Genomic DNA, 26,642 nt, shown 5'->3' on the forward strand with positions numbered 1-26,642 from the left:
GCGGCTTCTTCAGGAGATCAATAATCATACCAATGAAAGAATGCGATACTGTATCTTGCATCTCATCACAAACTTGGTGCCCTTAAAGAGACTGTGTACAGTTTCCAATGCAATAGTTTTTACATAATGTAAACAAAACAATATTCCACAAATGACATTTCAATGAGAGGTATTTGTATCAACATTTTAGCAAATTTATTTGCATGGTTACAAATTAGATTCATGGACATATGTGCTTCAGATTTAGCTATAATTCATACACTCAATCGTTTTTTAAAAAGTCATATTTTCTGGTGCTCTTAATTCTGTTTTGCTACCAATGAAAAATGTTATTTAGAGCCCTGTGCATGTTACCTCATTTTACATATCCCAGTGAAACGGGAAGCTATGGAAGGCCACAATTCTAATGACATTAACTTAATATCAATTAGAATGATAATGCAGGTTTAATTGATTTTATTTATAGGTAACTTAAGGATACCATTACTTTTGATGTCTCATTTTGAGATTTATTTTAAACAATCTTTCTCTGAGCAATTGTATTTGTATAAAATAGTTTTTTTTTAAACATACAAAGCTCTGAATTTGTATTTATCTTCTACAGTATTTTTTTGCACGTCTTTATCAAGGGTGCCAGTAATTTGACCCAACTGTACCTCGGACTATGCTATGGGCAAGTGCAGTGTTCAGCCCTTCTCATTGTTAAAGCCATGAACTGAAAAGTGAATGTGGCAAAATACTGGAAAGTCAGAGTCTTGTGCTAAAGTGGGTTTACCCTACGCCTGTTGATCTGTAGGTAATAGACGTTAATGGCCCAAGTTTGCAGCCTGGTCTCAAGCAGTATAGTAGTGTTAAATGCCGAAGTTGGGAATTTCCTCTCCATGACGTTTAACACATCAAGAAATGTCACATGGCTCTCACTTAAACCCCTGCATGTTGCGCACACACACAGTGGATTGCGTTCTGTAAATACTGTAAGGCATCACTATGTAAAGCCACTCCTTCAGATGGAGGTGTGGATAAGAAAGACTAAAGGGACAGTGTCACTGTTCCTCAACCTCTACGATAACAACACTTCTGGTCTCCCTTTTCAGCAATGTTTACCCTGTGGTTCACAACCTATGGGCAGGCATATTTTACTTGAACTGATTAGATTGTTGTGGTTGTGACTTGTCAAACAAATCCTGTCTCTCTCTCTCTCTGCAGAGCCAGACTCGCGCACGGTGGGGGGGGGGCTTAATCACACCTTCTTTTGGACCAGCATAGCCCCCCCCCCCCCCCAAACATTGTAAATATTTCCACATGACCCTCCCCTTGTACTGTAAAATAATTGAACACCCTCCCCACCCTCAGAATTAACTCCAATGTTTACGACCCAAAATAACTTAACACTGTTTCTAAGCGTGGCTACCACTTCAGCATTTAACAGGTCTCTTTCTATTCATCAACTGGCCACTGAACAGTTTGGATTGATTTTATGTCAGTAAAAAAATTGATATCAATCATGACCCAAGGTATGTGGATACTTGTGGAACATCTCCTTACAAAATCATGGGCATTAATATGGAGTTGGTCCTGCCCTTTGCAGCAATAAGTCTCCAATCTTCTGGGAAGGCTTTCCGCTAGATGTTGGGACTTGCTTCCATTCAGCCACGAGCATGAGTGAGGTCGGGCACTGATGTTGGGTGATTAGGCCTGGCTCGCAGTCGACGTTCCAATTCATTCCAAAGGTGATTATGGGGTTGAGGTCAGGGCTCTGCAGGCCAGTCAAGTTCTTCCACACTGATCTCGACAAACCATTTCTGTATGGACCTTTCTTTGTGCAAGGGGGCATTGTCATGCTGAAACAGGAAAGGGTCTTCCACAAAGTTGGACGCATAGAATTGTCTAGAATGTCATTGAATGTTGTAGTTTTAAGATTTGCCTTCATAATTCTCCCCAGTTGCGCAGTGGCCTAAGGCTGTGCCACAGGAAGATACTGGGTTCGATCCCAGGCTCTGTCGCAGCCGGCTGCGACTGGGAGGTCCATGGGGCGACGCACAATTGGTCCGTGTTAGGGAGAGTTTGGCCGGCAGGTATATCCTTGTCTCATCGCCCACTAGTGACTTCAGTGGCAGGCCGGGTGCATTGCACGCTGACCAGATCCCGGGTGTACGGTGTTTCCTCCAACACATTGGTGCGGCTGGCTTCTGGTTTGGCTGTGCATTGTGTCAAGAAGCAGTGTTGCTAGGTTGGGTTGTGTTTCGGAAGACTCATGGCTCTCGACCTTCGCCTCTCCCGTGTCCGTACGGGAGTTGCACCGACGAGACAATTTGATACCACGAAATTGGGGATGAAAAAGGGATACAACATTTTTTTCCCTATTCACTATGCATTCGGTCAGGTAGCGTTCTGCAGGCATCCACCAAACTCAGATTTGTCCTTCAGACTGCCAAATGGTGAAGCGTGATTCATCATTCCAGACCACGTGTTTCTACTACTCCAGAGTCCAATGGCGGCAAACTTCACACCACTCCAGCCGCCACTTGGCATTACCCATGGTCTTAGGCTTGTATGTGACTGCTCGGCCTTGGAATCCCATTTCATGATGCTCCTGATGAACAGTTCTTGTGCTGACGTTGCTTTCAGAGGCAGTTTGGAACTTGTTAGTAAGTCTTACAACCGAGGACAGACTATTTTTAGTGTTACAAGCTTCAGCACTCCGCGGTCCCCGTCTGTGCGCTTGTGTGGCCTACCACTTCGCAGCTGAGCCTTTGTTGCACTTTTGACGTTTCTACTTCACAATAATGGCGCTTAAAGTTGACCGGGGTAGCTCTAGCAGGGTAGACATTTGACAAACTGACTTGTTGGAAATGTGGTATCCTAGGCCTGTGCCTGTTTAAAGTCACTGAGTTTTTCAGTAAGGCAAATGTTTGTCTGTGGCGGTTGCATGGCTGTGTGCTCGATTTTTATAGATTTGTTCACAACGGGTGTGGCTGATAATGGCCGAAACCACTAATTTGAAGGGGTGTCCACATACTTTGTGTGGAAGAAAAGCCTAGGCATAACCCCCAGAGAGCGAAATGCTGGTGGCATGCTATAACACCGACATGCATTTCTTGGTCAGATGGCTGCTGCATCTGCTTTACAGGAGGAGGCTATTTAGTTTAATGTATGACTGATAGTTTATAGGATTAACTCAGTTTCAGGTCTACCAGACTTCCTCACCTCTAGTTCAACTGTCGGAGTCAGTTGGAGCACCGGGGTGCACTGCCGTTATATCATAGGCCTGCAGTAGCTAAAGCTTAATAGCCACACTATACCAAACCTTCACCAACGTTTCTAAACTTTTAGAATATCAAAACTAAGTCTAGCCAATATTTAAAAGGAGAATATGAGCAGTAGCTTGAATGTAAACCAAGAAAAAATGCACTATCCTCCCCTGTGTGTGTGTGTGTGTCCTCCTGAGTGGCGCAGTCGTCTAAGGTACCGCATCACAGTGCTAGCTGTGCCACTAGAGGTTCTGGGTTTGAGTCCAGGCTCTGTCGCAGCCGGCCGTGACGGGGAGACCCATGGGGCAGGGGCGACATTTGGCCCAGCGTCGTCCAGGTTAGTGGAGAGTTTGGCCAGCAGGGCTGTCCTTGTCCCATCATGCACTAGTGACTCATGGCGTGCCGGGCGCAGTTCACGCTGACATGGTCGCCAGGTGTAGTGTTTCCGACAAATTGGTGCTGGCTTCTGGGTTAAGTGGGCATTGTGTCAAGAACCAGTGCGGCTTGGTTGTGTTTTTGAGGACGCATGGCTCTCGACTTTCGCCTCTCACGAGTACTTACGGGAGTTGCAGCGACGAGACTAAGTACCAATTGGATACCACAAAATTGAGCAGAAAAAAAGGGTAAAAAATATGAAGTATATAACAGACAACCCTCCCAAAGCCCCCCAAAAAGTTTGACAACCCTCTATTTTTGGACCACCCCTGCCCCCACAGTAATTTTTGATCTGTCCTTTAGCAATAGTGACAGTGACTCAAGTGGACAGCAAGCAAACAAGATAATAAAAATCCAGACCCTTTTCCTTCAAAATATTTGCTTTTAGAATGTCAGGATATTGTTAAAAAAAGAGGAAATTAATCCATAACCTGGTAATGGTTGGAGTAATGGATTATTTAAAAAATTTAACTGTAAATGTAAAATACCAGCTAAAATATTGTAATCAGATTATAGCGACATTTAACTAGATTGCATTTAAATTCAGACAGGATGTTTGTGAAAAAAATCATTCAACGTTTTGTTTTCTTAATGACTTTCAAATCAGCATTTGAAACAAGGTGTATGTTGAGTCAGAGACTACTATGACACACCAAATGCATTTAATGGATCGTGGGAAAAGAGTAGGAATATGCTTTTCTAGGCTACAGTCAAAGCTAGGTCTTCCAATGGTGCAACGGCTGTCGGCATCCAAAGATATCCAAGTTGAGTAAACGCTTGGAGGTAAGGACGACCGCAGTGGTGTAGCCTATGGGAAGAAATGGATATCACTTATTTATATCTACATAGCGCATTGATATGTTGCCCTGCTGCTCTCTCATTTAGCTATTGGTGCCTTAGTGATTGTGGTGGATGACTTAACAAATGTATGTGTATTTTAACCCAATGGTATGAATTGCTTGAATGTATGCTGCCTATCAATCGTTGTATTTAACTATTGGACAGCCAGTGAAAAATATGCTTTTGCAACTGCTGGATAATGCAGAGCCCAACCAATGGAATAAAATTGATGGTGTCTCTACCTTCTGAACTGTGGTATTGGGTTCATACTGTCAAAAATGAGTTTAATTCAACAAAACCACAAGTGGGGCATACACATGCTAAAACCTGCCACTTGATAGTTAGTTGCTAAATGTTTTGACTTTATATATTAATAATATATTCAAGAATCAATTGGTGTATATACAGTGCATTCTGAAAGTATTCAGACAACTTTTTCTACGTTTTGTTACGTTAGCCTTACTCAAATGGATCAAATTGTTTTTTTTTTGTCTCAATCTACAGTCGTGGCCAAAAGTTGAGAATGACACATTAATTGTCACAAAGTTTGCTGCTTCAGTGTCTTTAGATATTTGTCAGATGTTACGATGGAATACTGAAGTATAATTACAAGCATTTCATAAGTGTCAAAGGCTTTTATTGACAATTACATGAAGTTGATGCATAGAGTCAATATTTGCAGTGTTGACCCTTCTTTTTCAAGACCTCTGCAATCCGCCCTGGCATGCTGTCAATTAACTTCTGGGCCACATCCTGACTGATGGCAGCCCCTTCTTGCATAATAAATGCTTGGAGTTTGTCAGAATTTGTGGGTTTTTGTTTGTCCACCCGCTTCTTGAGGATTGACCACGTTCTCAATGGGATTAAGGTCTGGGGAGTTTCCTGGCCATGGACCAAAATATCAATGTTTTGTTCCCCGAGCCACTTAGTTATCGCTATTGCCTTATGGCAAGGTGCTCCATGCTGGAAAAGGCATTGTTCGTCACCAAACTGTTCCTGGATGGTTTGGAGAAGTTGCTCTCTGAGGATACCTTGGTACCATTCTTTATTCATGGCTGTGTTCTTAGGAAGAATTGTGAGTGAATCCACTCCCTTGGCTGCGAAGCAACCCCACACATGAATGGTCTCAGGATGCTTTACTGTTGGCATGACACAGGACTGATGGTAGCGCTCACCTTGTCTTCTCCGGACTAGCTTTTTTCCGGAAACCCCAAACAATCGGAAAGGGGATTCATCAGAGAAAATGACTTTACCCCAGTCCTCTGCAGTCCAATCCCTGTACCTTCTGCAGAATATCGGTCTGTCCCTGATGTTTTTCCTGGAGAGAAGTGGTTCTTTGCTGCCCTTCTTGACACCAGGCCATCCTCCAAAGGTCATCGCCTCACTGTGCGTGCACATGCACTCACACCTGCCTGCTGCCATTCCTGATCAAGCTCTGTACTGGTGGTGCCCCGATCCCACAGCTGAATCAACTTTAGGAGGTGGTCCTGGTGCTTGCTGTCCTTTTCTTGGGTGCCCTGAAGCCTTCATACCAATTGAACCGCTCTCCTTGAAGTTCTTGATGATGTGATAAATGATTGATCTAGGTGCAATCTTACTGGCAGCAATATCCTTGCCTGTGAAGTCCTTTTTGTGCAAAGCAATGATGACGGTACGTGTTTCCTTGCAGGTAACCATGGCTGACAGAGGAAGAACAATGATTCCAAGCACCACCCTCCTTTTGAAGCTTCCAGTCTGTTATTCAAACTCAATCAGCATGACCGAATGATCTCCAACCTTGTCCTCATCAACACTCACATCTGTGTTAACGAGAATCACTGACATGTCAACTGGTCCTTTTGTGGTAGGGCTGAAATGCAGTGGAAATGTTTTTGGGGGATTTAGCAATTCATCTGATCACTCTTCATAACATTCTGGAGTATATGCAAATTGCCATTATACAAACTGAGGCAGCAGACTGAAATTAATTCATATTTGTGTCATTCTCAACTTTTGGCCACGACTGTACACTTACTACCCCATAATGTTTTAATTCCCCCCCCCCACATTTTTAAGAATAAAGAACTGAGATACATAAATGTGGTAAGTATTCAGACACTACTCAGTACTCACCTTTGGCAGTGATTATAGCCTTGAGTCTCCTTGGGTATGACGCTACAAGCTTGGCACAACTGTATTTGGGGAGTTTCTCTCATTCTTCTCTGCAGAACCTCTCAAGCTCTGTCGGGTTGGATGGGGAGCGTCGCTGCACAGCCATCTTCAGGTCTCTCCAGAAATGTTTGATCAGGTTCATGTCCGGGCTCTGGTTTGGGCCTCTCAAGGACAGTCAGAGACTTGTCCCGAAGCCACTCCTGTGTTGTCTTTGCTGTGTGCTTAAGGTCGTGTTACGGCTGGTTTGTCACGCAAATTTTAATTTAAAATAAACGTTTTATTATCCCCATTTGCCATGTCAAAGTGAGAGGGTTTCAGCCAGCTGTCTCATAGTAGACATGTTAAAAGGACTTATCTGATGTATTCTCTATTGCCACGAAGTTGTAATGAGGGTTCCTTTTCTCCTTTTCCCTTAGGAAACGAGGCATAGAAATGGTTCAGGTAAGTTTCTTTTAGACTGTTTATCCTAACCTCATACCAGTCATACTGGTGTTTTCTTGTCCTTCAATGCAAGATGCAGTTCTGATATGGGGAACCACACCTAACTCCAATCCAATTGTATTTGTCACATGCACGGAATACAACAGACTTTAGTGAAAGGCTTACTTACAAGCCCTTAACCAACAATGCAGTTTTGAGAAAAACAAGTAAAGTTAAAAATAACAAATTATTAAAAAGCAGCAATAAAATAACAGTAGCGAAGCATTATACAAGGGGCACCGGTAGAGTCAATGTGCGGGGGGCACAGGTTAGTTGAGGTAATATGTACTCACAAATTTTGTATGTATTTTTCTGCCACCTCTAACACTAGAACCACCAAGACGGTTAATCTGACTGTTTTCAATTTTGTCATTTTAACCTTGAATCTACCTGTCCCTGACTTTTTCTAAATGTGTGTATTTTACACTAGCAGTACTTTGAGAAATATTGTTGGATTCTGGGGTGAACATTGTTATACTCAGAGTATAGGAACATAAGTTACAAAGGTGACATGAGGGGTGCCGTAATGAAGCTCGGGAGGGGCTGAGTGCAGGGAAAACAATCGCATGTGACGGTACTGATAAGGGGAGAAACCGTTGAGGGCTCGTATCGCTTAGTTCCCTGCTTAGAAAGAATGATGTAATGTTTATAGATCAGGAGACTCCACCCAAAGTGGGGTATGAATACCACCACGGGGGAAGCCATGTCTTGGTCTGAATTACAGCTGTATCGACCCTTTGGGAAGAATTCAACTTGGTTAAGCTTCTCTAGTGTCCATTAGAACATAACAATATCAGAAGACAACTTTCTGAGCATTTCTACATCCAAGAGCCATGCCTGTCAAAATGGGTATCGATAGACACCAGTCTAATAAATCCATTTAATATACACATTCACAAAGGTCATAAACATGATACTATGTATTTAGAAAGAACAGAATAGCGTGCTGAGTTTTTATCTGTGCTTAATAGACATTGGCTGTGCCGTGCCAATGAAATCAACTTGTTAATTTAGCAGACATCACACGCTTATTCCTCTGCCCGACCAGTCAACACACACAAATGTTACAGCATAAATACAGAATAAAAAATGATATTTTTCCCCGAAATGTCTATTGCTGATTCCTTATTTGTCAAGTCACGCTACACTGGTTAGCAGTCTCTTAATTCTCAGTTTGACAATGGGTGAAAATATTATCAATTGTCAATGTCATCTTGTTTTAAGGTCACATCTATATGTGTATGACGATGGGTCAATCTCACATTGAAATTAGATTTAATATAGTTTAGGTGTAGTTTGGATGGGACATTAGCTGGGAAGGCAACTGTCTTAAACCTTGTTCACACTGAAGGCATTAATGCTCAAATCCGTTATGGAATATTGACCAAATGTTAAGTAACAGTTGACCACATCAGCTCTGTGTGTGTTCAGACTGCAGTCACTTTCTTTCATAGCTACGCTAGTTGTCATAGTAATGACAGGGGTGTGCGTAGTGGTGTAGGCTGATTGGTGCTCACGCTTCATATCACTCAAGTTATGTAGCAAGGTAAGGCAACAATGCCTGCCATGGACCTTTCCCAGTTGCTTTGAATGTTCAAAATCAGTCTAGGAACACATTTAAAGCCTCAGATAAGATTATCAAACTTCCCAAGCAAGTCCTATTTGGCGAGCCGCAGCTAGCTAGGAAGCTGTTCAGCATTCTAGCACATTCACTCGTTTGTAAACAATTAACAAACTAGTTAGCTACCTACCACCTGTTTTTGTCAAACTGTCAGAGTAGCTAGCAAGCAACAAGATATGCTAAATAACATCTAACCACGTGAAGGCAAATCAATCAGACAAGTCTCATGGCCAGAAGGTGGCTTGAAATGTCAGATTTTGTGCACTTTTTGGCTGTTCAGACTGCAGGAAAAATTTAACTTTTGACTGATTTACTTTTGTTGTCCTGAGGTTTATTACATATTTTAACAAATTTATTCATTTTGCTATTTATTATGGAATATCTACGCAATTGATATATAATTGTCAGAATGACCATGGCCATTCTAGTTAAGGAATTCAATCCCTCTTAAGTTACTAGCAACATTTCACCGTCAAAATAGTCTAAATAAATAAAGAAATCGATTGATTGATTTTGAAGTTTTCACCGAAAAGGTCTTAGTCACTCAATTCCACATCTCGCTTAGGCAGGGTTTCCCAAATTCAGTCCTTAGGACCCCAAAGGGTGCACATTTGAGGTTTTTACCTGCTGTGTAGTGCTAGGGCAAAAACCAAAACGTTCACTCCTTGGGGTCCCTAGAAAGCTAGTAGTGCACTGCGGAGTGAATCAGGTCAGCTGCTGCTGTGCTCAGGACTGATTTATGAGAACATGTCTAACTTCAGCAAGCTGTCAAACATTGCAAATAAAGTATACATGCTGTTTCAGTGCCCACAATCACTAGCTAGTTCCATCTGTCTATGAAGCTAGCTATTGGGTAGCAGGCACATTGAGCATGTAGGCCACGTTAGCTAAATCAGCTCAAGTCACTGGTGAGTAGAAAAGTGCTTTGGTGCAGTTTTTAAATATTACCGTAGTGTGCATCTGTCTGGCAGTGTTTCATTTAAGCAATAATACATGAGGCCATGTGTTATGAAATTTGTCATGGCTGTGATGTGATCATAGCCACGAGGCGAAGCAGAGTAACCACCATTGTCTAAAGCAAATTATATTACAAAACAGGTCGCAGCGGGACACAAGATGCGCACGAATGGCTTTTGAAATGTGGAATATTGACAAGTGGCAGTTGTAATGCAAGTGTGCATCGTTTCAATTATAATTTTGACAAAATGTGTCACTCTTGTGCTCACTCTCAATCACATCAGCAAGTGGCCGCTTGATAAAGGTTTAGGTCAAGGGTTCTTTCAACAACATTGGCGAGGTGTGTCTTATGCAAACATGTCTAATGCTCTGCATTATTTGGGCAGGTCTGTCTCACTCTGTAGATTCTGCTATACGATTGGATAGAGCACAATCAGCGCAGCTGTTTCTCCATGCATGACTATTCTCCCTTGGTGTTACCATGCACATTTTTTGTTGTTGAAAGGATCTGTTTTGATTTAGTTTAGCTGTTTTTAGAGCACAATGTATAAGATTACATGGACAAGGGGAACCTGATCCTAGATCAGCACTACTACTGACACACTTGACACATACAGCCCCTGATACCATTACGCTGACTACAATGATGTAACGGTACACACACAAATACTGAAGATATTGTTTGTATATTTGTGACGACCCCCTGTCCTGCCAAGTCTAAACTTATTTAATTATTATTTATAATATATAATTGTTGCCAAAAGTAAAACTATAGATTGAAGATTTCAGGAAGGTGTATGATGTAACATGTATAGTCGGTTTTCAAAATGGAGGCCTGTGTGGAAAGTTGAATAACCTTTCTAGTTGCAAAGACTCTGGGGATACGCCATATACTCTGAAATAGAATTTCTCATCGTTGACGCAAACTGCAAGGAAGGGTAAAAATGTGAGTTGGATCATATTGGTAGGTCAAATAATTTTAGCTTACTGTAAGAGGAACATTGCAGTTTTCATCTGGTTTTGGTAGACATCAAATAAAATGTTATTGGTCACATACACATGGTTAGCAGATGTTAATGCGAGTGTAGCGAAATGTTCGTGCTTCTAGAGCCGACAGTGCAGTAAAATCTAACAATTGCAACTACCAAATACACACGTAAAGGGATGGAATAAGAATATGTACATATAAACATATGGATGAGTGATGGCCGAGTGGCATAGCAAAGATACAATAAATTGTATAAAATACCGTTGTATACATATGAAATGAGTAAATAAAGATTATTAAACTAGTTATTCATTTATTAAAGTGGCCAATGATTTGAGTCTGTGTAAGCAGCAGCCTCGGTTAGTTATGGCTATTTAACAGTCTGATGGCCTTGAGATGAAGCTGTTTTTCAGTCTCTCTGTCCCAGCTTTGATGCACCTATACTGGCCTCATCTTCTGGATGGTAGCTGGGTGAACAGGCAGTGGCTCGGGTGGTAAGCATTTCACTGTAATACACCTGTTGTATTCGGCGCATGTGTCAAATCAAATGTGATTTGTTGTACTTGATCTTTTTGGTCTTCCTCTGACATTGGGGGCTGTAGGTGTCCTGGAGGGCAGATAGTTGGCCCATGGTGATGTGTTGTGCAGACCGCACCATCCTCTGGCGAGCCTTGCGGTTGAGGACGGTGCAGTTGCCGTTCCAGGCAGTGATACAGCCCGACAGGATGCTCTCAATTGTGCATCTGTAAAGGTTTGTGGGTTTAGGTGACATGCCAAATTTCTTCAGCCTCCTGAGGTTGAAGAGGCGTTGTTGCGCCGCCTTCACCACACGGTCTGTGTGGGTGGACAGTTTCAGTTTGTCTGTGATGTGTACGTCGAGGAACTTTCCACTTTTCCACTACTGTCCCATTTGTGGATAGGGGGGGGTGCTCCCTCTGCTGTTTCCTGAAGTCAACGATCATCTCCTTTGTTTTGTTGACGTTGAGTGTGAGGTCGTCTTCCTGACACCACGCTCCGAGGGCCCTCGCCTCCTCCCTGTAGGCTGTCTCGTCGTTGTTGGTAAACAAGCCCACTACTGTTTTTGTCTGTGCATGCTCTGAGGACGTGGCTAGGAATGCCGTCTGGGCCAGCAGCTTTGCAGGGCTTAACACATTTAAATGACTTACTCAAGTCGGCCACGGAGAAGGAGAGAGGGGGCCTGCAGTCCTTGGTAGCGGGCCCCATCGGTGGCAATGCATTTCCCTCAAAGCAGGCAAAGGTTTTTAGTTTGTCTGAAAGCAAGACCTCAGTGTCTGTGACGTGGCTGGTTTCTTTTTGTGGCCTGAACGTTGCCTGTAGACCCTGCCACATACGTCTTGTGTCTGAGCAGTTGAATTGCGACTTTGTCCTGAAACCGACATTTCGCTTGTTTGATTGCCTTAACTAGGAATATAGTTATTCCTGCCTTATCTTTTCATGTTGAATGCGGGGGTTTGCGCTTTCAGTTTTGCGCAAATTCCACCATCTATCCACGGTTTCTGGTTAGGGTAGGTTTTAATAGTCAAAGTGGGTACAACATCTCCAATGCACTTCCTTATAAACTCACTCACCGAGTCAGCCTTTGAGATCGGTGTTATTCTCTGAGGCTTCCCGGAACATTTCCCAGTCCGCGTAATCAAAACAATCTTGAAGTGTGGATTCTGATTAAACAGACCAGTGTTGAATGGTGCTAGTCGCGGGTACACCCTGTTTGAGTTTCTGCCTGTAGGAGCACAATGGATTCGAAATTGATGTGGTCGGATTTGTTTTGGGTCACCCTCTGGGATTATATCCAATGTCCTGGGTGGTCGTCTGAACAAAGTTTCCGGCTTCGGCAAAGTCGTATTCCTGGTTGTAACTCTGGTAAGTTGATGTCGCTCTTAGAGCCAATAGTTCTTCCCGGCTGTATTTAATAACATTTAAGATTTTCTGGGTTAACAATATCAGAAATAATAAAATATATATATTTAAAAATACTGCATAGTTTCCTAAGGGCTCAAAGCGAGGCAACCATCTTTGTCAGCGCTATCTTGCTGCCCACATTGCCCCCAAGCACAGATATAGGGTGGATTTTAAGACCGATTTGATGGACTGTTCAATTATTTCCATTGGGGTCAGGAAACTCAAGCGCAGCTGAAGTATTTTTTTAGGGGGGACACTTTGAACCCAGGTCATTTTTACATGCCAGGGGTTAAGGTAAAGATTAGTTGGGGAAAGCAGATCCTACTTATGCAGTGAACGGCAAAGTCTGTTTGGTACCCGGTTTCCATAATTGTAATCAATGATCGAAGACGTGTTTTGAATGACTTAATGGTGCCAATCATGTTGCTTTTTATGGCCCTTTTAATTGCATCATGAGGGAGTTACAAATGATCTGTGTGGCTCCCCGGAATGAATGATTGGGCGATTAGAAAGCTGGTCCTCTTTAGATCAGTTAGCAGAGCATGGCACTTGCAATGCCAGGGTAGTGGGTTTGATTCCCGAGACCGCCCATACGTAATGTGTATGACCGTTAGTCTCTTTTTGGGGGGCCCTGCCCATTCTACATTTGGTTTAGATATTCAATCTCCAGCATAAGTTGATTTAACTCGTCAAATGCTTGAAGACTAGTTGAATCAAGTGTTGGAGTGAACCAAATGTGGAATGACCGGTTGGGTGTGTTTGTCTAACGACCAAGCTGGGAAACACTGGGGACGTAGAATTGTAGAGTTCACTAATGTCTTGGAGGGTTTAAGCAGAGGTTAGAACCACTCCAATTCCACAACATATTGGCTTTGTCCCAAATTGTACCCTCTTCCCTATTTTAGAATGTGCTATTCAGAATGTGGTTAAATCTTGTATAAGTTCCCAATGAAAATTAGCTTAATGAGTACTACATAATATAATATAACATACAATATGGGAATGAGGTAGATATATGAGCTGTATCCATATGGGCTATGAACAGGTGCAGTGATCTGTGAGCTGTTCTGATAGCTGGTTCTTAAAGCTAATGAGGGAGATGGGAATCTCCAGCTTCAGTGATTTTTGCTGTTCGTTCCAGTCAGTGACAGCAGAGAACTGGAAGGAAAGGCGACCAAAGGAGGAATTGGCTTTGGGGGTGACCAGTGAGATATACCTGCTCGAGGGTGTGCTACGAGTGGGTGCTGCTATGGTGACCAGCGAGCTGAGATAGGGCGGGGCTTTACCTAGCGGAGACTTGTAGATGACCTGTAGCCAGTGGGTTTGGCTACGAGTATGAAGCGAGGGCCAGCCAACGAGAGCTTCCACTTCGCATTGGTGGGTAGTATATGGGGCTTTGGTGACAAAACAGATGGCACTGTGAAAGACTACATCCAGTTTGCTGAGTAGAGTGGTGGAGGCTATTTTATAGATAACATTGCTGATTTAGAGCTTTAATCTACATGTCATTCACATCTGTTCTAATATATTTCTTTCTGAATGTTCTATGTGGTTTGTGATGCAGCCCTTGTCTAATGATCACAGACATTATACAAGGTACATGTAATGCTTAAAGCTTGAATCCCTAATGGTGAAGCTGCCACGTCTGATTGGGATATTACAACGAAGTGATTTACCACTCCGCTGGATGCTCCTCTTCTCTGTTTTGTGAACAGAATAAAAATAATAAAGACCCTGGGGAGAACAGTGTCACTGTTTCACATCGTGCAGTTGCTCTTTAAGAATATGAATCACGAAGTGCTATAAAATAGGTGGGTTAACACGGATCGCCATTTGCTATGAGTAAAGTAATGCTCCCTATATTTTTTTTAGTGTATTTTTCCTCAATAGGTGGGTAAACAGCGTTTACGTATGTTCGCATTCAATCCTTATACAGAATTGGGCCTAAGTCTCACCAATATAATATTTTTTTTAAATCTTGGGTTTCTGTTATCCTGCTTGCACATTACAGGTGTATCATTTGACTTTTGCTTGTAATTTGCAATATTTGCAAGACGCTTTATCACAATGACATGGTTCTGTGTTAAACTGCATTAAAGGAAACACTAACATGGTGTCTAGGGAGTTGAGCCAGAACAGCTTCAATGCACCTTGGCATAGATTCTACAAGTGTCTGGAACTCTATTGGAGGGATGCGACACCATTCTTCCACGAGAAATTACACTTGGTGTTTTGTTGCTGGTGGAAAACCGCTGCTCCAGAATCTCCCATAAGTGTTCAATTGGGTTGAGATTTGGTGACTGAGATGGCCATTGCATATGGTGGACATTTTTGTTTTCATGCTCATTAAACCATTCAGTGACCACTTGTGTCCTCTGAATGGGGGCATTGTCATCCTAAAGTATGGGGGCATAGCCATAGCCGAAATATTGGCCTGGCCAGCATTTTATACATGACCCTAAGCATGATAAATTTGATCTTGCAATGTGCATACATTTTTAAGTTTCATTTCCGTCTGTCCATTTTCAAAAGATGTCCTGGGAACTGTCCCAAAGTCATCATGTCTTTTGTTTTAAGAAGGTGGATGTGAAGATGTGAAAGGCTAGGGAACCACTTTGTATAAGCTCTCTCTGGGACCTGTCGTATCTACACGCAGACGCACCTGTCACACTCGCACGCACAGACACATTTTAAATGTGCATCCAACAAATAAACGAGCACACGGTCACGTGTGCAAAGACATTAAAAATGTCAACATTTTTAATCTAAGCAATTAGAGTACAGTTGTGTACATTGATTGTGATGCCAACCACCTCTAGGGTTGAGTTTTACCTATGGATGTGAATAGGATTAAGATAAGTATTTTATACGTTTGGTCTGGCAGTAGCGCTGCTTCCAACTCCAGACCACACGTTGCCCTAGGAGACCGGGGTTTGGTCCCCAGCTCTGCCACTCCCATGACGATTTTCACCCCTGTCTTGCAATGGGTAATTTTATACCTACAGTTGCATGCAATAAAAATGTAGGTTGCGCTGCAGTACTGGCCAAATAATCACTGCAATGCGTCTTCTAGTGATGGCTTGTCACAACCACCAAACCTGTTGTAAAAACTGTTTTAGTGCCCGCAACTTTACCATAATGTACCAACCATTTAAAAAATGAATTTTTTTTTTTTAAATGTAATGGCTTTAGGGCTTCCCTCCAGCTGTTTACCGTCTGCCAGACAGTTCAGCTGATAAGAAACCTGTGAGCACTAGGAAAGAAGAACCACTTTTCACTGTCCTCTCAGCCTGGATTTTGTTTTTTACCAATGATTGTGACTAAATGTTAACAGTTTATCCCATTTTTGTTGAAGTAGCCTATCATTTGCATAAATAGACTTGGGCTACTATGTTTTAGTGCAACTATTATTAACTATTTGGATGCTACCGATGCACCTTACGTGGGAGCTAACAATTGTCTTAATGCTATCAAGATACTAGAAAACCATTTGAACAAATCCACATTATTGTATTGAAGTAGGAGTGGACTTTGAGTAGATTCCTTGTCACATGTCATCCTTGGGCGGGGAACACCCAGTCATAGGTCGGCTGTCACAATAGACTAAATAAATGTTAATGATCAACTTTTTTATTTTTTTACACTTAACGTGAGTCTTGTTTTTTTCTGTGTGTTTTTTCCGTGTGTTTTTGTTGGACCCTTTGTGCTTCGAGTATTCCATCAGGTAAATTACACTTTAAAAAAAAGATACTACCTAAACCGGTTCTTCGGTTCCCATAGGAGAACCCTTGGAAGAACTCTTTTTGGTTTCTGGTAGAACTCTTTCCACAGAGGGTTGTACCTGGAACCAAAAATGGGTTCTCCTATGGGAACCCATTGTGAGTGTCGCAACCTGCATGCCCCACCCACCTGAACTCTCCTTTTCAGCCACCTATTTCCTGTCTTTGAGAGGAGAAAAATCCACTTGTCAGTTTAATTTGACTTGGCGAAACTTTCCCACTTTTGCTTGTGCCATTTGGTTTTCCCTGTTAACATCACGACTGTGAACACATTTGTAATGACATGGGTGGACTTAGTGATTGGAGGCCTCAGGCAGAGGGCATATCAATCACAGAAGTATTCATACCCCTGAGTCAATGCATGTTAGAATCACCTTTTGACAGCCATTATAGCAGTGAGTCTTTCTGGGTAAGCTTGAAAGCGCTTTGCACACCTGGATTGTACAATAACATGATGCAGCCACCACTATGCTTGAAAATATTGGGTGTTACTCAATGTATTGAATTTGCAGTATTACTTTAGTGCCTTGTTGCAAACAGAATGCATGTTTAGGAATATTTTTTTATTTTGTACAGGCTTCCTTTTCACTCTGTCAATTAGGTTTGTATTGTGGAGTAACTACAATGATGATCCATTCTCAGTTCTCTTATCACAGCCATTAAACTCTGTTTTAAAGTCACCATTGGCCTCGTGGTGAAGTCCCTGAGTGGTTTCCTTCTTCTCCTGCAATGGAGTTAAGAAAGACACTTGTATCTTTTGTAGTGATACACCAAGTGTAATTCATAACTTTACCATGCTCAAAGGTATATTCAATGTCTGCTTTTTTATTTTATTTTTACCCATCTACCAATAGGTGCCCTTTGCAAGGCATTGGAAAACCTCTGGTTGATTCTGTGTTTTGAAATTGACTGCGGGACCTTACAGATAATTTGATGTCTGGGGTACAGATAGGTCAGTCAAGAGTCCATGCAACTTATTATATGACTTGTTAAGCCTAATTTCTATTTAGGTTTGAATACTTATTGACTCAAGACATTTCAGCTTTTTCATTTAACATTATAAAAAAACATTATTCCACTTTGACATTATGAGTTACTGTGGTGTGTGTGTGTGTGTGTGTAGGCCAGTGACCGTCTCAATTTAATCCATTTTTAATCCAGTCTGTAACACAACTATGTGGAAGGGGTGTGAATACTTGAATGAAGGTGGTTGTTTGACCTAATTTAACTTTTTTTGTTGTCAATGTGGCCTTACTAATCTGGCAGTGGTGGAAACATTCTTCAATTGTCATACTTGAGTAAAGAATGAAGGAACTGTGATCGGTCCAGAGAGGACCGGTTCAAGAAAGGGTTAACAAAATCCTACCTCAATACAGAGCACTTAACTTACAAACCGAAGATGCTTTCCAAAATCACCTAATTAAATGGTCTTTTGTGGCTAATCTTGGCTTTGGCTCGCTGCACCGGGAATCACACACACATTCTTCATTTAAGCTATTCTTGGTCTTTATCTCAATGTTCTGTCCTTTGTTCTATGTACTCCTTATTTCTTTGTCCGTTCCTTTATCCATTCTCTCTTTTTCGCTCATGCGTAATAGCCTCGGCCCTTTGACTTGCGCCGGTAATAAGGGATGCTTTCGGGTATTCCCGGAGTGTCCCCGCCCCTCTGACTCCACTTGGCCCCAAACCTCGATGGTTCACAATTTCTTATACAGTACCATTCAAATGTTTGGAGACTTACTGATTCAAGGGTTTGACTTTTTTATTTTTACAATTTTCTACGTTGTAGAATAATAGTGAAAACAAACTATGATATAAGACGTGTTAAACAACTCTAAATATATTTTAGATTCAAAGTAGCCACCCTTTGCCTTGATGGCAGCTTTGCACACTCTTGGCATTCTCTCAAAACAGCTTCATGAGCTAGTCACCTGAAATGACTTTCAATTAACAGGTGTGCCTTAAGTACATTTGTGACATTTCTTTCCTCAATGCGTTTGAGCCAATCAGTTGGGTTGAGACAGGGTAGGGTTGGTATAAAGATGGCCCTATTTAGTAAAAGATCAAGTCCATATTAATGCAAGAACAGCTCAAATAAGCAAGCCAAACAACAGTCCGTTACTTTAAGACATAAAGGTTAGTCAATATGGAAAATGCCGACTTGCTGCAAAGAAACCACTACTAAAGGACACCAATAAGAAAAGACTTGCATGGGCCAAGAAACATGATCAATGGACATTAGACTGGAAATCCTGTCCTTTTGGTCTGAGTCCAAATTTGAAATGTTTGGTTCCATCCGCTGTCTTTATGAGATGCAGAGGAGGTGAACGGATGATCTATGCGTGTGTGGTTCCCACCGTGAAGCATGGAGGTATGAGCTTGTGGGGGTGCTTTGCTGGTGACCGTCAGTGATGTTTTTAGAATTCAAGGCACACTTAACTGACATGGCTACCGTAGCGATACGCCTCCCCATCTGGTTTACGCTTAGTCCCACTATCATTTGTTTTTCAATGGGACAATAACCCAACACACCTCCAGGCTGTGTAAGGGCTATCTGACCAATGAGAGTGATTGAGTGCTGCATCAAATGACCTGGCCTCCACAATCACCTGACCTCAACCCAATTGAGATGGTTTTGGATGAGTTGGACCACAGAGTGAAGGAAAAGCAGCCAACAAGTGCCCAGCATATGTGGGAACTCTTGAAAGACTGTTGGAAAAGCATTCCAGGTGACAACCTCATGAAGCTGTTTGAGAGAATGTGCAAAGCTGTCAAGGCCAAGGGTGGCTACTTTGAAGAATCTCAAATATAATGTATTTTGATTTAACACTTGTTTTTTAATACATGATTCCATGTGTGTTCATAGTTTTGATGTCTTCGCTATTATTCTACAATGCTGAAAATGGTACAAACAAAAACTCTTGAATGAGTAGGTGTCCAAACTTTTGACTGGTACTATTTATGTTACTAGTATTTTTGTATTATGCCCAGCTCACGAGGCCCCTTGATGTGAGGCCAGTAATGAGCTCAATGGAATACATTGGTGTGCTTCGTCTGGAATTTAAAGCACTGTCTCAACACTTGCATCACAAGAAATAACTTGATTTTGGTGTGTGTATTATTTTCTGCAATTGTAAAACAAAAACTCAAAAAAAAAAAACGTTGAAATGTTTACAAATTGTGCGTTGAATGAAAGCAACTTCTGAAAAGGAACACTTAGATTATAGTGATGTAAGTATGTATAGGTGGGTGTAATCTAGAGCCAAGCGTTTAGATCTGCAATCGTATCAGTATCCCTTTCTTGACACCTGTTGAATTATGCAAGTGAACAACAGAAATGAATAATTGAGGCAGTCTAGACGGCGCAGGTAGGTCTGGACCAAGCACGGTTTGGTGGCTGCAGCCCTGTCCATCCGCTTTATATTGGGTGCAAATCCAGCATATGAAAAACGAGGCACAGTTTTCTTGATTTTTATCAAAGTATAAAAATTAATATACTAAGAAAATGTATGAGTGCCTTTATACGAAACTTGCATTTTATAATAAATGTAATACCTGAATTCTCACAATTACATGAACTCTATTATTTGTCTGCCAGTATATTGTTTTATGTGCTGTAATTCAGTCTATCTGATTAGATTAAAACATTTAACAGCTTGGAGTATTTTAATCCATTGTCCAATTGTTGCTTTTAAACCTTTTTGTCACAATTTTGAGTGTTGCTATAGTAAAGCCAGCCCCAAATGTCTTGCAGATTATAGTTTGCGGAGTAAATCTACGTATGAGATTCCTTATGTAATAGTGCTATATAAAATATTGTATTATTACCTTAAAGCATGGTTCCCCAACTAGTAGAGAATAACTGAGCTGGGATTGGGTCACTAATAAATCCTTGTCTCGATGCAGCATTTTTAATGCTGTGAAAGGATCCAGGAACCCAAATTATTTGAGTGGAACCCTTCCTCCTTTATGAAACCAGCTTTGTTTCCAGAAGGGATCAAAATTGTCAATCAATGTTAGACCCACAGCTGCAATAGTCTCGTAGCCAGTTATGGAGGGCTAAACGTCTGCTGAAGTGTTCAATGCCGTGATTTAGGGAGGGCACAGGGCCAGATATTATGGGGCGGTAGTTGGTGTCAAGCAGAGATCCAATCAGTTTTTTTAAATCCTTTTTTTTTTTTTTTTTTAACAAGGCAAGTTAGTGAAGAAAAATTATTGTTTACAATGACGGACTACTCCGGCCAAACCCGGATGACGCTGGGCCAATTGTGAGTCCCATAGGGTGGCACACAATCATGGCCGGATGTGTTGAAGCATGGAATCGAACCGGGGACGGTAGTGACACCTCTTGCACTGAGATGCAGTGCCTTAGACCAAGAGGTGCAGTGGTCTAAGCTGTTCTGAGCTGCCCTTCATAATGACATTGAATCCCACATGAACAATGATAGACTGTTTGCTGATGCAAGTTTAAAATGTTTGGGGGCACCTTATTGATGTGCTGTACTTGTGGTCCTGGATAGCACAATGTTTTTGCTCCAGTGACTGAGTAATTTCTTACCATTTGAACTGCCCAATACAACTGATGGGGAAATCTGCCCATTCCTCCCACAATTTGTGGAACATTTCACAGGCCCACGAGAAGCAGGATAGCATTCGCCTGCTGCTCCCAGTGATAGGTCCAGAGCAGGCAGTGCCCAGTCAGATCCGGAGAGAGTGAAAGGAGTGGAATTCAACGACTAAGCCGCTGCTGGAGTCCGCGTAGTTGTATACAGGCAGTCCCAGCGACGAAGGCGCAGGTAGATCAGGCACCAGTGCGGCGACGCTATTCCTCATGTCAATCTGCTCAGAACGTCTAGCAGACACTCCAGTCCGCGTAGCAGCATGCCGTTGCCTTCGGTTTCCACAACTTCTAACATTGTTCCAATCATCGCTGGTCCAATCTTCTTGCTGTTCGCCGTCTACTCCACTACGCGAGGGAGAAACAGATTGAAACGACTTCCTTGGTAGGCAAGTTCTGGTAGCACGGGCCATTCCGATAGGGACTGATGACATCCATCAGGCCTGAGTGGTTTGTCGACACGAGTTGAGAACGAGAGTTCCAGTTTGCATTCTCCCTGTAAATTAACGCAGAATTAGAATGTGCTTTCCAAGGATAGCCACCACAAGCCTGTAATCCTCCACAAGCAAACAATTCCACATTGGAACTCCAGATTATTTTCCTGGGCAAGCGCATAATAAACACTGCTTCTACAGCGCTGGACCGGTTTGTTAGCTATTCCAGGCGAAGCGGGCGCCATTGCAACCTGGCTAGCTAGTAGCAGGTGTTGACACACTTAAATCAAATATATTTTATTTCACCAGGCTAGTTGAGAACAAGTTCTCATCTGCAACTGTGACCTGGCCAAGATAAAGCGCAGCAATTCGACACACAACAGAGTTACACATGGAATAAACAAAACCTACAGTAGAACAAAAGAAAACAAAGTCTATATACAGTGAGTGCAAATGAGGTAAATTAAGGAAATAGGCCATGGTGGCGAAGTAATTACAATATAGCAATTAAACACTGGAATGGTAGATCGGCAGAAGATGAATGTTATAAACAAAATAAAATGTTGGAAACAAGGTCGAGGCGCAGGAGGTAGCAGAGTTCATGACAGGTCATTTTAAAGCATTTTACACCACCTGCCTTGTTCTAGATTCATTGGATTCCCATCTCCTTTTATATAATCTCTCTGGCAACAGCACCATGCAATGCACTAAAGAGGCAGACACCTGGCCAGACCTCGTTTCCAAAATTTTACTTTGTTCGTAAGTGTTTGTCAACACCTGCTAGACCCTCTGTTAAATTGCACATTTCTCGAGGTAGGAATATCACAAAAAGATGTTAAAAGGCTCATTCGAGAGAACACTCTCCCGAGTTCTGCCATCGAACAGAATTGAAATCTGTCATACATGTCAATCTAAAAGTCGTACACTTCCAGTGTAGTGAGAGCGACTTCGTCACAGTGCTCCGTCATACCGGCCGGATTTCTGCCTGCTTAAATGCCAATAACATACACATGAAATGACCCAGGGAATCGATAGAATATCAGAGATAATAACATTCAAAATGGGTTCACTTTTCTTTAAGATTTATGTAATAGCTGATTACTGATTACTCGTCAAGATCACTTTCCCCTCTTTTTATCGCCTCTTCTCTTGAATTCCTTGGTCTTCATTATTACCATATCATTGCCTGTGCCACCTCTCCATTACTACAGACATGACCCTTTATCAATGTTTTTGGGTGTAGGCAGATAAGATATACAATATGTGCATTGCAAATGGTGCGCTATTCCCCATGTAGTGCACTACTTTTGACTAGGGCTATGGGCAAAAGTAGTGCACTATATAGCGACTAGGGTACCATTTTGGATGCAATCTGTCACATTTCAGTTGTTAATCAAGGGCTTGGGGATTGCGATTGAGCAGCTAGAATTCGTTGTTCCAAAGGTTGTTCATGGATTGTGTTGTAATCCTTTGCCTAGAGAGCAGTCCAACCTGTTACACATTCTTCTCTTTTGGGCAATGTTGTTTTCTTCCTGTCCAATTTGAGTCATTTCTGGATAATATTTGGGGGACCCATTTTGGGTCCAGAGCAACCCCCAGAGACCCAAGTTCTGTGTAGTCAGTGTCTCAAACCAGTGTTAGTTATCGAACTGGCAGAAAGCATCGGAATCAGATTTGTTGAGCTGACACTTTGGATATTCCCACCAATGACAGACTGAAGAATAGGGATTCAAGATAAGAGAAACCTAAAAAAGAAATCCCAACCTTGCACGCATACTATATCTACGATATGGAAGATATGGTTTTCTTTGGAAGCCTCAATCTCTTTAGGCGACGCAATGCCCTGCATTGACAAGTCCACCAATCTTGTTCGATACATACTTGATAAATCATCTCCGCTGCCATAAATATTACATGAGCTGGGAATATTAGACATGTCTGGACATCCGCGCCAGATGTAAGAATTTCTGTTGGAATTGAATTGCTCCATCTTTTCAGATGTCTGTTGGCAATGTCCCAAGACATTAAGGTTGCACTGTGTTCTTGGACCTTGTATGACAATAGAATAGATACTTAGTCAACTTTTCTACGGAAATCAATTGCTTTCAGACAGACAGATGTCAACCCTGTAAAACCAGGACTATTTTAAACACAGATGGTTTACTATGTGGGAGTTGAAACCAAACAGAATCCGAACCGGGAACAAGTGATCTATACGGTTCCGGAACAATCCCACAAAAAAAAATGGAACAAAGAGCCTATGCAAAGCTTTTCCATCTGTCAATCAAACTTCTTCGTGTCTGTCTGCTAGCTGAAAATCTTTGCCAGTATGTAGGCTACCTGCCGAAGCATACAGTTGAAGTCTGAGGTTTACATACACCTTAACCAAATACATTTAAACTCAGGTTTTTCATGATTCCTGACATTTAATCAGAGTTAAAGTGCCCTGTCTTAGGTCAGTTAGGATCGCCACTTTTATTTTAAGAATGTAAAATGTCAAAATAATAGTGTAGAGATTTTATTTGAGCTTTATTTGAGCTTCCCAGTGGGTCAGAAGTTTGCGTACACTGAATTAGTATTTGGTAGCATTGCCTTTACATTGTTTAACTTGGGTCAAATGTTTTGGGTAGCCTTCCACAAGCTTCCCACAATAAGTTGGGTGAATTTTGTACCATTCCTCCTGACAAAGCTGGTGTAACAGAGTCAGGTTTGTTGCCCTCCTTGCTTGCACACGCCTTTTCAGTTCTGCCCACACATTTTCTATAGGTTTGAGGACAGGGCTTTGATGGCCACTCCAATACCTCAACTTTGTTGTCCTTAAGCCATTTTGCCAGATGTTGCTTCAATATATCCACATAATTTTCCATCCTCATGATGCATCTATTTTGTGAAGTGCACCACCCCCGTACTTCACGGTTGGGATGCTGTTCTTCGGCTTGCAAGCCTCCCCCCTTTTACCTCCAAACAGAACAATGGTCATTATGGCCAAACAGTTCTATTTTTGTTACATCAGACCAGAGGACATTTCTCCAAAAAGTACGATCTTTGTCCCCATGTGCAGTTGCAGGCTGTAGTCTGGCTTTTTTTTATGGCGGTTTTGGAGCAGTGGCTTCTTCCTTGCTGAGCAGCCTTTCAGTTTATGTCGATATAGGACTTGTTTAATGTGGCTATAGATACTTTTGTACCTGTTTCCTCCAGCATCTTCACAAGGTCCTTTGCTGCTGTTCTGGGATTGATTTACACTTTTCGCACAAGTACGTTCATCTCTAGGAGACAGAATGCGTCTCCTCCTGAGCGGTATGACGGCTGCGTAGTCCCATGGTGTTTATACTTGCATACTATTGTTTGTACAGATGAACATACCGTCAGGCGTTTGGAAATTGCTCCCAAGGATGAACCAGACTTGTGGTCTACAATTGTTTTTCTGAGTTCTTGGCTGATTTCTTTTTGATTTTCGCATGATGTCAAGCAGAGGCACTGAGTTTGAAGGTAGGCCTAGAAATACATCCACAGGTACACCTCCAATTGACTCAAATGATGTCAATTAGCCTATCAGAAGATTCTAAAGCCATTCAATATTTTTCTGGAATTTTCCAAGCTTTTTAAAGGCACAGCGAACTTAACATATGTAAACTTCTGACCCACTGGAATTGTGATGCAGTGAAATCTCTAAACAATTTTTGGAAAAATTACTTGTCATGCACGAAGTAGATGTCCTAACTGACTTGCCAAAACTATAGTTTGTTAACAAGTAATTTGTGGAGTGGTTGATACACTTAAGTTGGAGTCATTAAAACTTGTTTATGTAAACCTCCGCAGATGCTCGGTCACGCGTGAGCAGTATGGGTGAACTGATTGCATAACGTATGAATATATTTATTTTTCAGCAACGTGGTCTAGTTTGGGTGTACAGTGCCTTTAGAAAGTATTTATACCCCTTGACTTTTTCCACATTTTGTTACAGCTTGAATTCAAAATGGATAAAATGTGTATTTTTGCTAATTGATTGAAAATGAAATGAGGAAAGTATTCAAACCCCTGAGTCTACGTGTTAGAATCACATTTGGCAGCCTTACCTACTTACGTTATTTGCACATGCTGTATACATATTTATGTTCGTTTATCCCATGTGTAACACTGTGTTTTTGTCACACTGCTCTGCTGTATCTTGGCCAGGTTGCAGTTGTAAATGAGAAATTGTTCTCAACTGACCTACCTGATTAAATAAAGATAAAATAAATACAGCTGTGAGTCTTTCTGAGTCTCTAAGCACTGTACAAATGTTGTACAATCCAGGTGTGTAAAGTCTTTAAAAGTTACTCAAGCTCATGTTGGTTGTAGATGGCTATTTTCAAGTCTTGCCATAGCTTTTAAGTCAAAACTGTAACTAGGCTACTCAGGAACATTCCATGTCCTCTTGGTGAGCAACTCCAGTATATATTTGTACTTGTGTTTTAGGTTATTGTCCTGCTTAAAGGTGAATTTGTGTCCCAGTGTCTTTTAGAAAGCAGACAACCAAGTTTTCCTCCTAGAATTTTGCCTCTGCTTAGCTCAATCAGTTTTGTTTGTTTAAAAAAAAAAACCTCCCCAGTCCTTACCGATTACAAGCATATCCATAACATGATGCAGCCACCACTATGCTAGAAAATATGAGTGGTACTCTGTAATGTTTTATTGGATTTGGCCCAAACGTCACATCTTTATATTCAGGACAAAATCTTAATTGCTTTGCCACTTTTTTATATAGTACAGTATTACTTTAGTGCCTTGTTGCAAACAGGATGCATGTTTTAGAATATTTGTATTCTGTACAGGCTTCCTTTTCACTCTGTCAATTAGGTGTGTTTTCTCCTTAGGATGGATCAACAACATTGTATTTACTTCACAATACTATCACAGCCATTGAACTAATTGTTTTTAAGTTGCTTTGGACTCGTGGTGAAATCCTGAGTGGTTTTCTTCTGTTAAGGCAACTGAGTTAGGAAAGACGCTTGTATTTTTGTAGTGACTGGGTGTGATGATGCACCATCCAAAGTGTAATTTAATAACCTCACCATGCTCAAAGGGATATTCAATGTCTGCTCTTTTTGTTTTACCCATCTACCAATCGGTGCCTTTCTTTGCGAGGCATTGGGGAAAATCGCCATGGTCTTTGGTTGAATCTGTGT

General features: G+C 41.7%; 1 protein-coding gene across 3 annotated transcripts in view; it reads left to right on the top strand.

Moving 5' to 3' along the window:
- The window catches only part of itpk1a (inositol-tetrakisphosphate 1-kinase a), a 57,920-nt gene that overhangs the window by 4,274 nt on the left and 27,004 nt on the right, over positions 1-26,642 (top strand). For all 3 annotated transcript variants that reach the window (XM_046291833.1, XM_046291832.1, XM_046291834.1), the window contains one exon: positions 7,094-7,118. In XM_046291833.1, the coding sequence (XP_046147789.1) occupies positions 7,094-7,118 (25 nt within the window). The remainder of the gene's footprint in view (positions 1-7,093; positions 7,119-26,642) is intronic.

The sequence above is a fragment of the Oncorhynchus gorbuscha genome, linkage group LG12, assembly GCF_021184085.1.
Source record: "Oncorhynchus gorbuscha isolate QuinsamMale2020 ecotype Even-year linkage group LG12, OgorEven_v1.0, whole genome shotgun sequence".
NCBI classification, from domain to species: Eukaryota; Metazoa; Chordata; class Actinopteri; order Salmoniformes; family Salmonidae; genus Oncorhynchus; species Oncorhynchus gorbuscha.